General features: G+C 40.3%; 1 protein-coding gene across 5 annotated transcripts in view; it reads left to right on the forward strand.

The window, feature by feature from the left end:
• Positions 1 to 13,029, forward strand: part of TFDP2 (transcription factor Dp-2) — a 48,623-nt gene that overhangs the window by 25,469 nt on the left and 10,125 nt on the right. For 2 of the 5 annotated variants that reach the window (XM_027686110.1, XM_027686114.1), the window contains exons 4-11: positions 73 to 162; positions 1,698 to 1,801; positions 4,734 to 4,855; positions 7,307 to 7,354; positions 8,686 to 8,848; positions 9,387 to 9,533; positions 11,715 to 11,783; positions 12,371 to 12,522. In XM_027686110.1, the coding sequence (XP_027541911.1) occupies positions 73 to 162; positions 1,698 to 1,801; positions 4,734 to 4,855; positions 7,307 to 7,354; positions 8,686 to 8,848; positions 9,387 to 9,533; positions 11,715 to 11,783; positions 12,371 to 12,522 (895 nt within the window). The remainder of the gene's footprint in view (positions 1 to 72; positions 163 to 1,697; positions 1,802 to 4,733; positions 4,856 to 7,306; positions 7,355 to 8,685; positions 8,849 to 9,386; positions 9,534 to 11,714; positions 11,784 to 12,370; positions 12,523 to 13,029) is intronic. The other 3 variants (XM_027686111.1, XM_027686112.1, XM_027686113.1) reach the window with 3 other exon arrangements.

Here is a 13,029-nt window from a genome sequence, read left to right on the forward strand (position 1 = left end):
GATGGTGTGGTTGTAAGCTTGTTTTTCTAGGTGAGTGAGGTGACTGAATAATTTATTCATTTTGTTGACTAGAGAAACAAGCAGTTTCTGAAGATGTTTTCAGATACAGATCTGCCTTTTGGAAAATTTACACAGAACAAGAAAACATCCTTGCCTCAAATTGTATGTATTTCTCATATCTCTGATTTTTTTTATAAAGGAGAGACTTTGCATATGTCTACATCTTTTCTACTTCTGTGCTGTAACTACAGAAGATAAAATCCTTTTTTAAGTACTCTTTTTCTATCAATTGTGTTGCTCCTGCTTGCTATTGCAGAGAAATTACATTACTGAATGTATGATTTTTCAGTTACCCCATGGCGGAACATAGGTGTGCTAGCATAAATTGTGAAAGAGAGACCATGATTCAGGACCAAGTGAGAAGAGAAAAGTGGGCAGTGGAGGTGAAGTGGTGATGTGAGAAAAGACCAGGGATGTCTAATATGAGCTTGGGCCCATGTGGGCTGAGCTGAGTGTTGGCTGCCTCCTGTGGGAGGAGGGCTGGTGTCTGTGCTGTGCTGAAGGAACCCATGACCTCAGATGCCCTCAGTTGCTGTCTGCAGTGCCAGAGCATAAGGAGTTCTCCAGGAGCCAATCCTTGTCCTCATGACTCAAGACCTCACCTAGACTCAGGCTGACTCTGGATTATGAGGCAGTGGCAGCTCTTCCTTACATTTGGTTGTGCCTCCAGACCCCCCACTGTCCCTGCCCATTTTGAGCAGGACTGTGTGTGCAAATGGGGGCTGGTGTTTGATCGATTCCCAACTCCCTTGCTTTGAAGATGTCCCAGAGAAAGCTGCTGCTGCTGCCACAATGTCCATGGATAAGCCAGTGATCTCACTGCTTGGAGAGGCTTGTGCAGCAAGTTGGAGCACTCCTGGGCTGTAACACAGTAGAGCTGCAATGACCATTTTGATTAAAACATTCAGTCCAAATAATCAATATACAGGATGCGATTTGGGACAGAGGAGGAACAGCAGTATTTTGAGGCTCTCAGCATTGAGCTGTGTGAAGGCAGGATGGGTTAGATCCGTAAGCAGACCAGGATCACAAAAATGATAAACATCTTGGGATGAGAACACGCTGGTTTAGAGATAACATGGTTGGCTTTATCTTGGCATCCAGCTGCCTGCTCTGTTACTTTAGGTAAGTTGTAAAGGCATCACTTACTCCATCTGTACAGTGGCAGGCTGTGATTTGCTCACTGCAGTGATGTTTGCAGAACACTCTAGTATAGGTGGATGAGGAATGGTTAAGGCTAGGAAGGTTTATGGATGCATATTTTCTACATGTGCTTATGATTATAAATAGGATTTGTATACCAGCTTCTTGTTGAAGTATTCTCATTAATTTTAACTTCTAATGCTGAGGTATAGCAGGCTGTGTGCTCTTTGTCCTAGGCAAGAATAAATAAATTGTTTCTGGAAATAAAATATGTTTAATTTTAAAGGTAAAATACTGAAGGTGTAGTTTGGTGAGGTGTCCTTGTGACATCTGCTGAAAGGTCTGGAGGCTGTTACGTGAGGGTGAGTTTGCAGTGAATGAGGCAAGAAAGCTAATCTGGTTCCAGAACGTTGAAGTGGTGTGAGAATTTGCCAAAGTGGTTTTCACAGGTTACGAAGGCAGTAATTTAAACCTCTTTTTACCACTCTCTTTAGGTAATATTTCAGTAATTACATTGCCAGTTTCCAGCACCAACTCTCCGACTAAGATATTGCCAAAAACCTTAGGACCAATCAATGTGAATGTTGGACCCCAAATGGTAAGTGTTGCAACCCTGGTAATGCCAACTTGTGTAACTGCCCGTGTGACTTCCTGTTGGTGTAACACAGAAACACGAAAAACAAAGATGTGAACAGTGTGAGGAACTTGCTGCTTCCTGCCCCAGCCACAAAGTGCCCGACCTGGGTGGGAGGGTGGGGACATGGGGGCACAGCAGGCTCAGCATCCCAGAATTGCCACTTCCAACAACACTCCTGTGTTTGCCTTTGGGGGACACCCGTTTGCCTGGCTTTGAGTGGAAATTAAAACAGCTTTACCAGCTGACATTTTAACAAAAGTGTATTAAGGAAAAAAAAAATCTTATTAAGAATGTTATTGATACTCTTTGAATGTTTTTAGTCATGTTCTCACCTGTAAATCTCCCTCCAGCATTGCCAGAGAGTGCATCGGATGTGCCACGAAAGATTTTACTTGTTGAAACTACTCTTCTTTTCCTGTCAATGATAATGGTATATGGGCATATATTGCCATTTCAGGGATTTTGGATCTAGTTTTGAGAAAAAATTTTGGTTTTCTGATGGCCAGAGAGCTAAAAAGCAATACCTAGAAACGTGAACAGTTTCTAGTGACCTGATGCCCACCTGCCAAGCCCTTAGCCTGAGTACAGAATCATTTGATGTGTTTTATAAATAATTGTGTTGGGCCTTTTTCCTGTCAGCATTACTACCGTTCTTTGGTGGGTTACACCAAAGGACAGCAGTACACCAAAGGGGCACACACATTACAGCCACCCCCCCACGGCTTTCCCCACTGTGTGGAGCTCTCCATCTGGAGCACTGGCCACAGGCTGCCGGGGAACAGCTCTGGAACAGCCCTGCTCAGTGCGTCAGTGCTGATGCACGTCTTGCTGGAGTGTGTGCCCTGTAGCATTGCACTGGAATAGTTCTGCCACAGAAGATGTTTTGTGAGTGCAATAAATAGCCCAGACCAGGGCAGAGCAGTCTGTTAATGCAGTTCCTACTCTTACAAGTGACTTCTCAAGGCCCTGCTTTTGGTTTAAGTGACCCCTAGTTGCAGTTTAAGTTCTATAGCAGATAGAAGTTGCAAAAGCTACTACCTGGTGTGAGACACACAATTTTTATTCTTTTTTCTTTTCATTTTTTCATTCTTTTATTCTGCTGTTTTGCAAGGATAGATCTATATTCAGAAAACATTTCCTTATTAAGTAGCCATTAAAGCAGGCCTTCTAGGACACCCAGGGTACAGCTGTGTTATGCCAGGCCATTGAAAGGAGAATGGCCACAAGCTCTCAGCAGTGCCAGTGTTAGCACTGCCTCGGCCTCCCACCTGTGTTACCAACACCCTGCTGCTGGGAGGGGGTGTTGGCTTTGTTTAGCCACTGCTCCAGGTCCTTCAAACCAGCACAGCCCCCGGGATCAGTGAGGTGGCTGAACGGTGACCATTGGTCTGAGTCCCCTGTGCCAGTGGTGGAGAGGGCACTGTTTGCTGGCTGGGTTCTTGGGTACGAGTGTCTGGTACCGTTTCTTTAGGTTCAGTCCGTAGGTGTGAGTTTAACACCGTGTTACTGATAAAGTGTCAGTGCTCGTTCCCAGGGGCCGCCAGGTGGCACTGCGGGCCGGGCGGGAGCGGCCCCGACACGGGACCCGCGGGGTCACGGCGGGTAACGCAGCCAGGCGGGCACCTCTGGCTCTCCGGGATCCACCAGGAAATACATCACCTGTACCACTGCTTTGGTTTCTCTAAATTTCTGTTTTCACTTGGTTCTGTCGAGCTATCCGTTTACAAAAAATAACTGAGATGAATTAATGTCATTAAGACAAAACAATACAAACGTGTTATGACGGTGTGGTGTCAGGAGGGATGTGAAATAACACTCAATGAGCTAAGGAAATGGGAGATTCTTCACATATAATTTATTTCTACTTGTTTAAACAATATTGATGGATACCAAACAAATTCTGTATACTTATTTGTTGCATATGTATATATATATATACATTTGCTGTATATATACACACTTGCTATGTGTATATATATATATATATACTGTATATTTACGAGGTTGTTGGATAAGTTAAATAGTAAAGGAAACTACAATGTTTAGTACAGTCAGTACTAAACATGTTACTTAACAAATGGAGCAAAGTAAAATAAAGTTTTAAAAAGTGAAATAAGGTATATGAGTAAAAAGCACTGTCCAAGAAACCTTGGTATGAATCTTATCATACTGGAATCAAAGTAATTAAATGTGTTTTATTTTAAAGATTAAGTAATTAATACTGTTTGATCTATAAATACTATCTAAATTCTTCTGGTGACCTACTTTGAAGAGTGAACTTGGATGTGATTTAAAAGTTGAGACCAGGTGTCTTGGTGTTAACCATTGTACCTACAATTTCACCAGGTTTGTGTAAATGTAAATTCTATCTACAGTACAGACTTTACATTGAATTGCAGAGGTACAGTGCTGTATTATTAGCTTGCCAGAATGCCCGGGGATCTTGTGAGTGCTAGAAACTGCAGGGAACACTTTGCCTGGAGCTCAGTTTGTCTTTGGTACCAAAGACAATTACAAGAGACAAATCCATTGGAAAGAAAGAAGGTTTTATTGATTACAGGGATCAAAACATTGCCTGGATGTACTCGTGGAGAAACAGCTGGGTGTCTATAGGTACAGATCCTATCTGCCATAGCTAGGAATTACTTCTATTTGTCTAGTTCTTGACCATATGAATAATACAGTAATACGGTACAATTAGAAAATGTAACAGTGTTGTAATTACTTTACTGTATGAAAATCTTCTGATGACATCTCTTCTGTATATTTTGACTGCAGCTTGCTTCTGGTACAGAATTATTACTACTTTTCTTAGTGCAATGCTTAGTATTTTGGGCTGTGGTAACCTCTCCTTTCTTAAGACAACAGTGGTTTTTATTCCTAAATTTTACAGATCATAAGCACGCCACAAAGACTGACCAATTCAGGGAGTGTTCTGATTGGGAGTCCATATAACCCAGCTCCAACAATGGTCACACAGACACACATCACAGAAGCTTCTGGCTGGGTCCCAGGGTAAGACTTTTACCATATTTAAAGATGTCTGAGGGCCTGTTCTGATATTTTCTGTTATTTATACTGTTGTATCTGTGTGTTGGCTTACAGTTTCTAGTTCTTGCACAGCCAAAAGGAGTATGGAGTATGTCTAGCCTCATATGCCTCATATGCACTTCTGATGTCTGAAGCATGTGAACACGAGTTACAAGCACTGGTCACTTCACTGTCTGCTTTAATTGTGGTTTGTGGCAGTGTCTGTTTCTTTGTGAAAATGGAGTCACAAATTCACGAGTCCTGTTATAACAAGCTTTTATTTTTTTCATGAATTCATGGTCTGTTCAAGTAGTGCTGCTGTTGAGCGTAGCAGTGGGTACCTACAGGGGGAGAGACTGTCAAAATCACTTCAAGAGGCAATTAAGAATAAACTCTGATGTAAAATTTTGAATGTAATCAGTGTGGTATTTTTATTACTATTTTATATTAGCAACAAGTTCCATGGGTTCTGAGGTACTCCAGAGGAACGTGACATTCTTTATCTCTTCTAATTAAATCTGGTCCTTACAGTGTTTTGTGGTATTTTGTTTTAATACCAGTTCTGCTGAGCTTAGCTGTCTCAAAATAAAGATGTAGAGCTTTGCCTCTGAAAAAATAATTTATTTCTGCATCTAGGTTAATTTTTCTAATCAGTGATGAATGTCAGTAGTACCTTTTCAGCTTTAGGCATGAGAAATGGAGCATCTAAGAAACAACAACTCTGTAAGCTAGGACTGTCATAGGCCTGTACTTCCCAATCACTATATTCCCACCATAGAGTCGATCAATTGCAGGCCCAGCTGAGCAGTTTTTAAGCTTTATTTCTTTGCTGACTTTGTGTTCATTTCCTGAAATACCTTTTGAATGCACTCAGTTCTGATTTTATTTGAAAAAGGAGTTGTGAAAGATTACTTTGTTTCTGCATATTTTGTGAAATGTGGAGGCCAAGCAGATGTTCTTTCAGTACCCAGAGGAGGGACAAGCTCTACTTGTCACAGCAACTTGCCAAACCAGAGAATCAACACCCATCACTTTCTTAAGCTTCATCCAAACCCAGTGATGGGGGTTCCCAGAGCAGACTCGTTCCTCCACCACCAAGGAGAAGCACCATCCTTCTCTTTGTGGACTGTCAGAGTTGAGACACGGGCTTTCTGAAGAGCCTGACTCCTGTTTCAGCCATTTGAGTAAGATGACTCCAGGCAGACCAGTTAATACTGATCCGTGTAGAAGTCCATACACGGGTCATATTTTCATCTGAGGAACAGAGGTGGGGAAGGGTCCGTGGTGTTGCTGAATGGAGGCAGTGAGCCCTTGCTGAAGACAGTTCCACGAGACTGCAAGTCCAGACTACTTGCTTTACCCGTCGTTTACTCCACAGATTCCAAATTATTTCCAAAACCAAATGGGATGAGCATATTCATTCTCAGGGCTCCACACAGCCCCCAGCAGCCTGGTGCACAGGCCAAGGGCCAGCTCTCCTCTCGCTCTGCTCCAGGGCCCTGCCCAGGGAAGTGCTGCAGCCCCCGCCCCAGCCGCACTCAACCCCCAGTTAAGCACCATGGACAGGGATCGCCGAGGCAGAAATCCCACTGCTGCTGCCCGGGGAGAGGCCTCCTGTGCTCTGCACCGCAAACAAGTACGTGCTGGCTTTCAAGGCACAGGTCTTCAAATCCATCGTTCTTGTTCAGCTCCCTCACAGTAGGGTCAGGTCTCCAGCTGTGTGAGTCTGTGCTGTGACCCCGCTTTGGAAACACAGGGAAACAGGGAACGTAACTTCCCAACAGCTCTCGGGCAATGTACCTTGTGTGAGCTGCAGGAATAAATGTGAGTCTGGGAGACAGCTCCTGTTTGCTGTGGGTATAAATGGATAAGGAACAATAAGGAACGACCAGTGACTGCAAACTGCTCATCCTGTGCAAAATTCACGCCAGCTGCTTCCTCAGAGTCTCTCTCTTCAGCTCTGTCTGCATCAGCCCTAATATGAACATGTTTAGTGGTTTACCTTGGTTTTTGTTTAAAGATTTCAGAACATTCAATGGCCTGAAAATACAGGATATATGTTAGGCACTGTTTAAAGACATTTTTGTTCCACATGGAGGAATTTTAAATAGGAATTTTCAAAGGAGCCCAGCTTCTCCTTTTTGATGGACTTTGGTTATCTAGTTCACATCAGCACTTTTGTAGTTCCAGGTGAAGTGACTTACCTAAATTTATATGGGCAAAGCATGGTAAAATTGGGAATAGAACTTGTCTGGCAGTGAGCTCCAACAACCTCCTCCAAAAGCCCTAACCACCTTCTCTCAGATTTTGTCTGTTTCCCTTTTGGGAAACATGTAACAGCAAACACCGGATCCAGCGAGGCTCTGCATACTGTGATTTTAGTGGTCTATAGATATTATGTTATTTTCATCTTAAGTTTGAATTGTCTTTTCTTAGGGAGCGAAAACGGACTCAAGAAATTATAGAGTCAGATTTTTCAGAAAGGTGAGTATTGCTGAACATGTATTTTATCTGCACAGTCATACCTGTTTTACTTCAGATCTGCCCTTAAGAGGGATGGGTGTCCAGTTCCTACTTTCAGTTTTCACTCCTTCACATAAAAGCTGTCTGGATCTTATTGCTTGTAGTTATAATTCATTCCTTTTAGCTTTATCACTTCCTGATAAATAAATTTGCTGTTTCAGATGATACCAGGAGTTGTGAAAAACAGACTTTCAGAAACAAGATTGTTCTAGTCTTCCATGTGACAAATACTTGTAAACAAATTATCTTTTCCTTTGCTTCTGAAACTTTTTTTGAAAGCATTCAAGGTGGTTTTATTTGTTTACCTGTTGAGGTTGTTCACATTGAATATCTGTGTAGGGATTGGAAGTGTTGGGGTTTTTTTTAATCTTCTGGTGTTCCTGTTCTTTTTTTTTCTTCTGTGTTCTGTTTTCATAAATACATTCTAAATTTTGAAAACCATTCTTTTACATTAACATTTTAATATTTTCCTTAGCTTGTTACTGCTGGCAGAACTAGGCCTTTTTCCGTAAAATAACAGATCTCCCTGAAACATATTACCAAATGAACTTTTCAGACTGTCATTAAAAAAAAACCCAAACCCAAAAACAACAGAGCTGAACTTTTTAAAGGCTTCTGTTGTATCCACATCCAAATCTAGTTTGTGTGAGAAAACCAACTGCTCCTGTTTTTTTCTATAGCTATTAGCTAAGCTTTTGCTTTTCTGGAAGAAGAAGGTGAATGGAAAGTAACCCTGACAGTTGCCAGTTGTTAATTTGGCACCATAAAACCCAATGAATATGTACTCATTCTCCACAAAAGAAATTCTTGTACCTCTGTCTTAACTGTGATGGCACTTAGTTTAACTCCCCTGATGGGCAAGTTTAGTATCTCTTGCTGTATTTTAAATATTTAAATAGGGATGTCTGAGCCTTTCTATTTTAGGCACACACGTGAGAGATCCCCATGAATCTGGGTTCCAGGCACATAAACACCCTGTGAGATTTTCCTCTTTTTTTTTGGTTGTTCTCTTGTGAAACTACCTGGAGATGAATTCCAAATCTATTTTTAAGCATCTTCCCGCAGCATGTGTTCAAATACAACCCATGTAGTAATAGCCAAGGAAAGGGAAAGGGCTCCAGTGCACTTTTTTGCCAATTTGTAAGAAACAAGAAACTGATGTAAAAAAGTAGAACAGTTTTGGTTTTAATTTAAATGGTCCAGATTCCTGTTGCAAAAGGTAGACCCTTTACTGTGTAACACAGTAGCTTATTAACATTCAATGTATTAAAATAATATTTTTCTCTTTCCAGTAAGAGAAGCAAAAAAGGAGATAAAAATGGGAAAGGTCTGAGGCATTTTTCAATGAAAGTTTGTGAAAAAGTTCAGCGTAAAGGAACAACTTCATACAATGAAGTGGCTGATGAGCTGGTGTCAGAGTTCACAAATTCCAACACCCACTTGGCTGCAGACTCGGTAAGCAAAGAGGGGGTGAAACTGTTATACCATTACAGATTTGTCTTGTTCATCATGGGGTTCTGTTCCTTCTGGTTCTGCACTGTCCTGCCACAGTCCATACTTTCCTTCACTTACTTAACTACTTCTCAAATATAAAGACTTATCCTCAGAAATTCAAAAATAGAGAATTAAAATGAAGAATTGAACTCCCTCTAAATTATAAACAAAGTAGACAAGTCCGCCAGAATAATTAATTTTAAGAAAAGGCTACTCTTGCACCCACCATGTGTGCTCTTGTCTGGCTTTTCAGTAGTGACAGACTTGCCATGGTGGGAATTTCCTGCACAGATGCTTCCAGCAGGCCTGAAGCTTCCACTTGTAGCCAGACATGCTCATGTGGTATCCAAGGAGTAGCACAGGTGAAGGATCATATTTTAATAGCACTCTGACTTGAACTGCTATTTTGGCATTTTATCTTCTACATATCTAGGATGTGCTCAATTGTTTCTCCTTTTTTAATTCTTTCATTGTAATTAATGCTGAATTGTTTTCTTAGCAGGCTTATGATCAGAAAAATATTAGACGGAGAGTTTACGATGCCCTCAACGTCCTGATGGCAATGAACATCATTTCAAAGGAGAAGAAGGAAATCAGATGGATTGGCCTTCCTACAAACTCAGCTCAGGAATGTCAGAATTTAGAGGTAAAGGGAGGTACATGGGAAATTCTGTTTAGTTCCCAGGTTGTGATAATGCAGTTGCTCTTCTTTACAAGAGAGTTTTTTTCTCAGTTTGGAACTGATTGGTTTTGATTCTTGCACACTATGAAAATACAACTTTTGATATTGGAATAAACTGAAAGGATACATTTGATTAAACTTAGTTCAGCTTTGTTTATTTAGTGTATGTTAGGTGAAGTTTTTTAAAACCCCAAGCTGTTTACCTAACAAAAATGGACAGTGGTGTAATAGCTTGAATTAACCAGAAGAAAGTCAAAAGAATAGAAGTCCAATTCTCTATTAATGTCTGTACTTGGAAATACAATTCAAAGGAAATTAAATTGAAAAGTAATTCCTGCTAGGATGTCAAATACTAGTTATGAACTGCCAGAAAAACAAAAAAGAAGTTTAACTGATTGGTTATTTCCATTATTTTTCCAGCATGCTAAGAGTTACAGTGTTTTTTTGTAGGGATGCCAGAATTTATATGCACAAATGTTGCTTGTCCTTCAGGCCAAATGTGCTATAAATAAAACCACAAGTCACTGTATTTACTGCAGCGTGCTGTAATGGCTGTCTGCAAATACATCTTAATATTTACTAGATTTGTGATACTTGTGCATTAGGTATCTTAAGAGGTGGGTGGTGCCTTTCCAGTACAGAACAGCTCTTTTTGTGCAGTCATTTACATCAATTGTCTTTCTAGATGTGGTAATAGAAAAGCTTTTACTGTTCTTGTCCATTACAGCCACTTGGCAAATACACCCACCCAAGGAGAATGCATGTGCTCAGTAATTATACTCCAGGGTGGGTTCTTTAAATTATGGATAAATTTACCTTTTGCATACATTCATGTGAATGCATTCTCTTCAATATAGGTTATTGTTACAAATATGGAACTTGAATTTCCTTGTGTTATTTTCAATGATCATATGTGATTCACTGTTTCAGGCTCTAATTACATATGCACAAAATGAAAGCCAGGCATATTTTTTTTTAAAAACATTGCTTCCTCTGATATAATAGAAGAGAATGTAAAATACAGCTGCATTTTTATGGTGTGAAAATCAGAATTAATTTTGCTTTTAAAGCTGTACAAATTGCCAACTCTTCTTACAGTGTAAATCGTAATAAGATTACCAGTACAAAAAAATTGTTATATAGAAACCATGCCTAAATGATATCTGCACTGTTTATTGGTTTTAAGAATCCCAGAAAAAAAAGTCATTTACTGTGCTCTGAAGGAAGTATTTTAAACATTGAAGTGTGTGAGGAGGGAACCACCACAGAGCAACACCGTAAATAGGACAGGGGGGTTGGGCCAGCTAAGTTTTAAAAGACTATCATTTATTTTCAGGGGTTGAATGAAGAGGTAATTTAAGGGTTTAATATTTTGGGGAGCAATGATACAGTGCTGGCACCAACAGGATGAGGAAGAACCCCTTGTAACCATGATGACAATTGTCCAGTTCTCTAGTATTGCCCTGGAGGACACTCCAAACACTGCTGTACCTGCAGGGCCCAAAGGCATCCAGCACTCCAGCTGTCCCAAACACTCCACACCCCGGGGGAGGATGGCTTGGCCCCATAAACTGCCATTAACAAAACTCTTGCAAGAGAAGGGTTCTGTGCTCTTATAGAAAATGTTACCTCTACCCCCTTTTTGGGGTAGAGGTAATCACAAGATTTGTGCAATCTTGTGAGTTTAATGGAGTCTCAAACAAAAAGAGGTCACTGGAAAGATGGAGGTGATGATCCTGAGCCCAGCCTCCAAACATTTCTGTCTAGTAGGTTGCAGTTAGAACAGTGGGACATGCACAACTGCCAAAGAGTGGAGGGCAGAAGGAAAAAAACCCTGAAAATAAAAAACACAAACCCCAAAGCACCCCCTCGAGCAAGTGTTTGATTTGGTGCTAACTGGCACTCAGTTCACAATACAGGAGAGCGATGGGTGGGAAGATAATAGTCTCTTGTAATAATTAATTCCTTACTGGAGTTAAAATTGTTGACAAAGAAAGAAATTACAGTTTGACAGACCTATTTACTGGAGAAACTCATATGACCACCCAATTCACCCCGTTTTCAAAGAAAGCCTTTCAGTTTGGCACAATGCAACAGAGAGGTAACTAAGGAAATATCTTGATGCATTTACATTTATCTTTTAAGATAGAAAAACAGAAGCGGATTGAAAGGATAAAACAGAAGCGAGCCCAACTGCAAGAACTGCTGCTGCAGGTATATCTAATTTTAATTTTTTTTCTGTAAATGAAAGTACATTTCCTAAACCCACACATTTTCATACAGATGCAGTCAGATATAAGAGAGCAGTAGACAGTGAGTGGTGTCACAAACAGCACCTGTTTAATAACTTCCAGAGAACAATTTCAAAACTAATTCTTTAGAGAGAGAAGTGGGTGATAAAGGAGAGGGGAAAGAGAATATAGATCATGGGAAGAGGGGGAATTTTTGTTAACTTTTGTTTCAGTGTAGCGAGCTCCTAGTCTGAGGTAATAATGCTTTAAAAGTACCAGAGAAGACCTGGACTCCAGTGCCTTTTCCAAAGGAACGGGGAAGCTTTAGTGCTCCTTTATTGTTTCTTCTCCAGGAGTGTGAGTCATTAGGATATGTGTGAAAAATTTGCCTTTAACTTCTGTTCCTGGTGAACTTCACTAGTGCAAAGAGAAAGTCAGGCCACAACTTACTTTTTGACAAAAGAAGGTGTTGAGAGTTGGTAAATAAGACCTCTGATATTTCATTTCCTGGAAACACTGATGTCTGCTCTTTTATTGTCAGTGATCCTTTTTTCTTTTCTTTTTTTACAGCAAATAGCATTTAAAAACTTGGTACAAAGAAATCAGCAAAATGAACAGCAAAATCAAGGCCCTCCATCTTTGAACTCCACAATTCAGCTGCCCTTCTTAATAGTCAACACTAGCAAAAGAACAATTATAGACTGCAGCATATCAAGTGACAAGTGAGTGTTTATGGAATCAATTTGTAGAATTTTATTTTCTTTATGGACTGGAATTTTTCTTAAAACAAACGAGGGAAATTTTTCTAGTTTACTAAAAGTCATTATTGTATTTTACATTTGCAACTGTCACTCCATGGGGTTACTTGTTGTTTTGGTTTGGGTTTTTTAATATTTAATGCAACTGCAGGAGTAATAGGAATGAGTTTATCAACACTGCTTTACAACAAGTTAAGCTTTCATTGTTGTGAAAGGCACTTCAGGCTGACATTTCAAAAAGCATCCACTGCACAGAAGAAATAACTGAATGAAACCATATACCAGGACAGCATCACCTTTTCATGAAGCCGTGTGGTACTGCTGCTGAATATTTACTCTTCATATGCCAGAAAACTGTATGCAGTCAGAAACAAAGGTGATCCATGTGACACAAAAGTAACGTCCTAAAGGTGATAATAACAACTTTGAAAGTGTCTTTTAGCACCAAAAAAGGTGGCACTTAGTTCTTTG

This window comes from Neopelma chrysocephalum, unplaced genomic scaffold (assembly GCF_003984885.1).
Source record: "Neopelma chrysocephalum unplaced genomic scaffold, ASM398488v2 Primary Assembly neopelma1_70, whole genome shotgun sequence".
In the NCBI taxonomy this organism is placed as follows: Eukaryota; Metazoa; Chordata; class Aves; order Passeriformes; family Pipridae; genus Neopelma; species Neopelma chrysocephalum.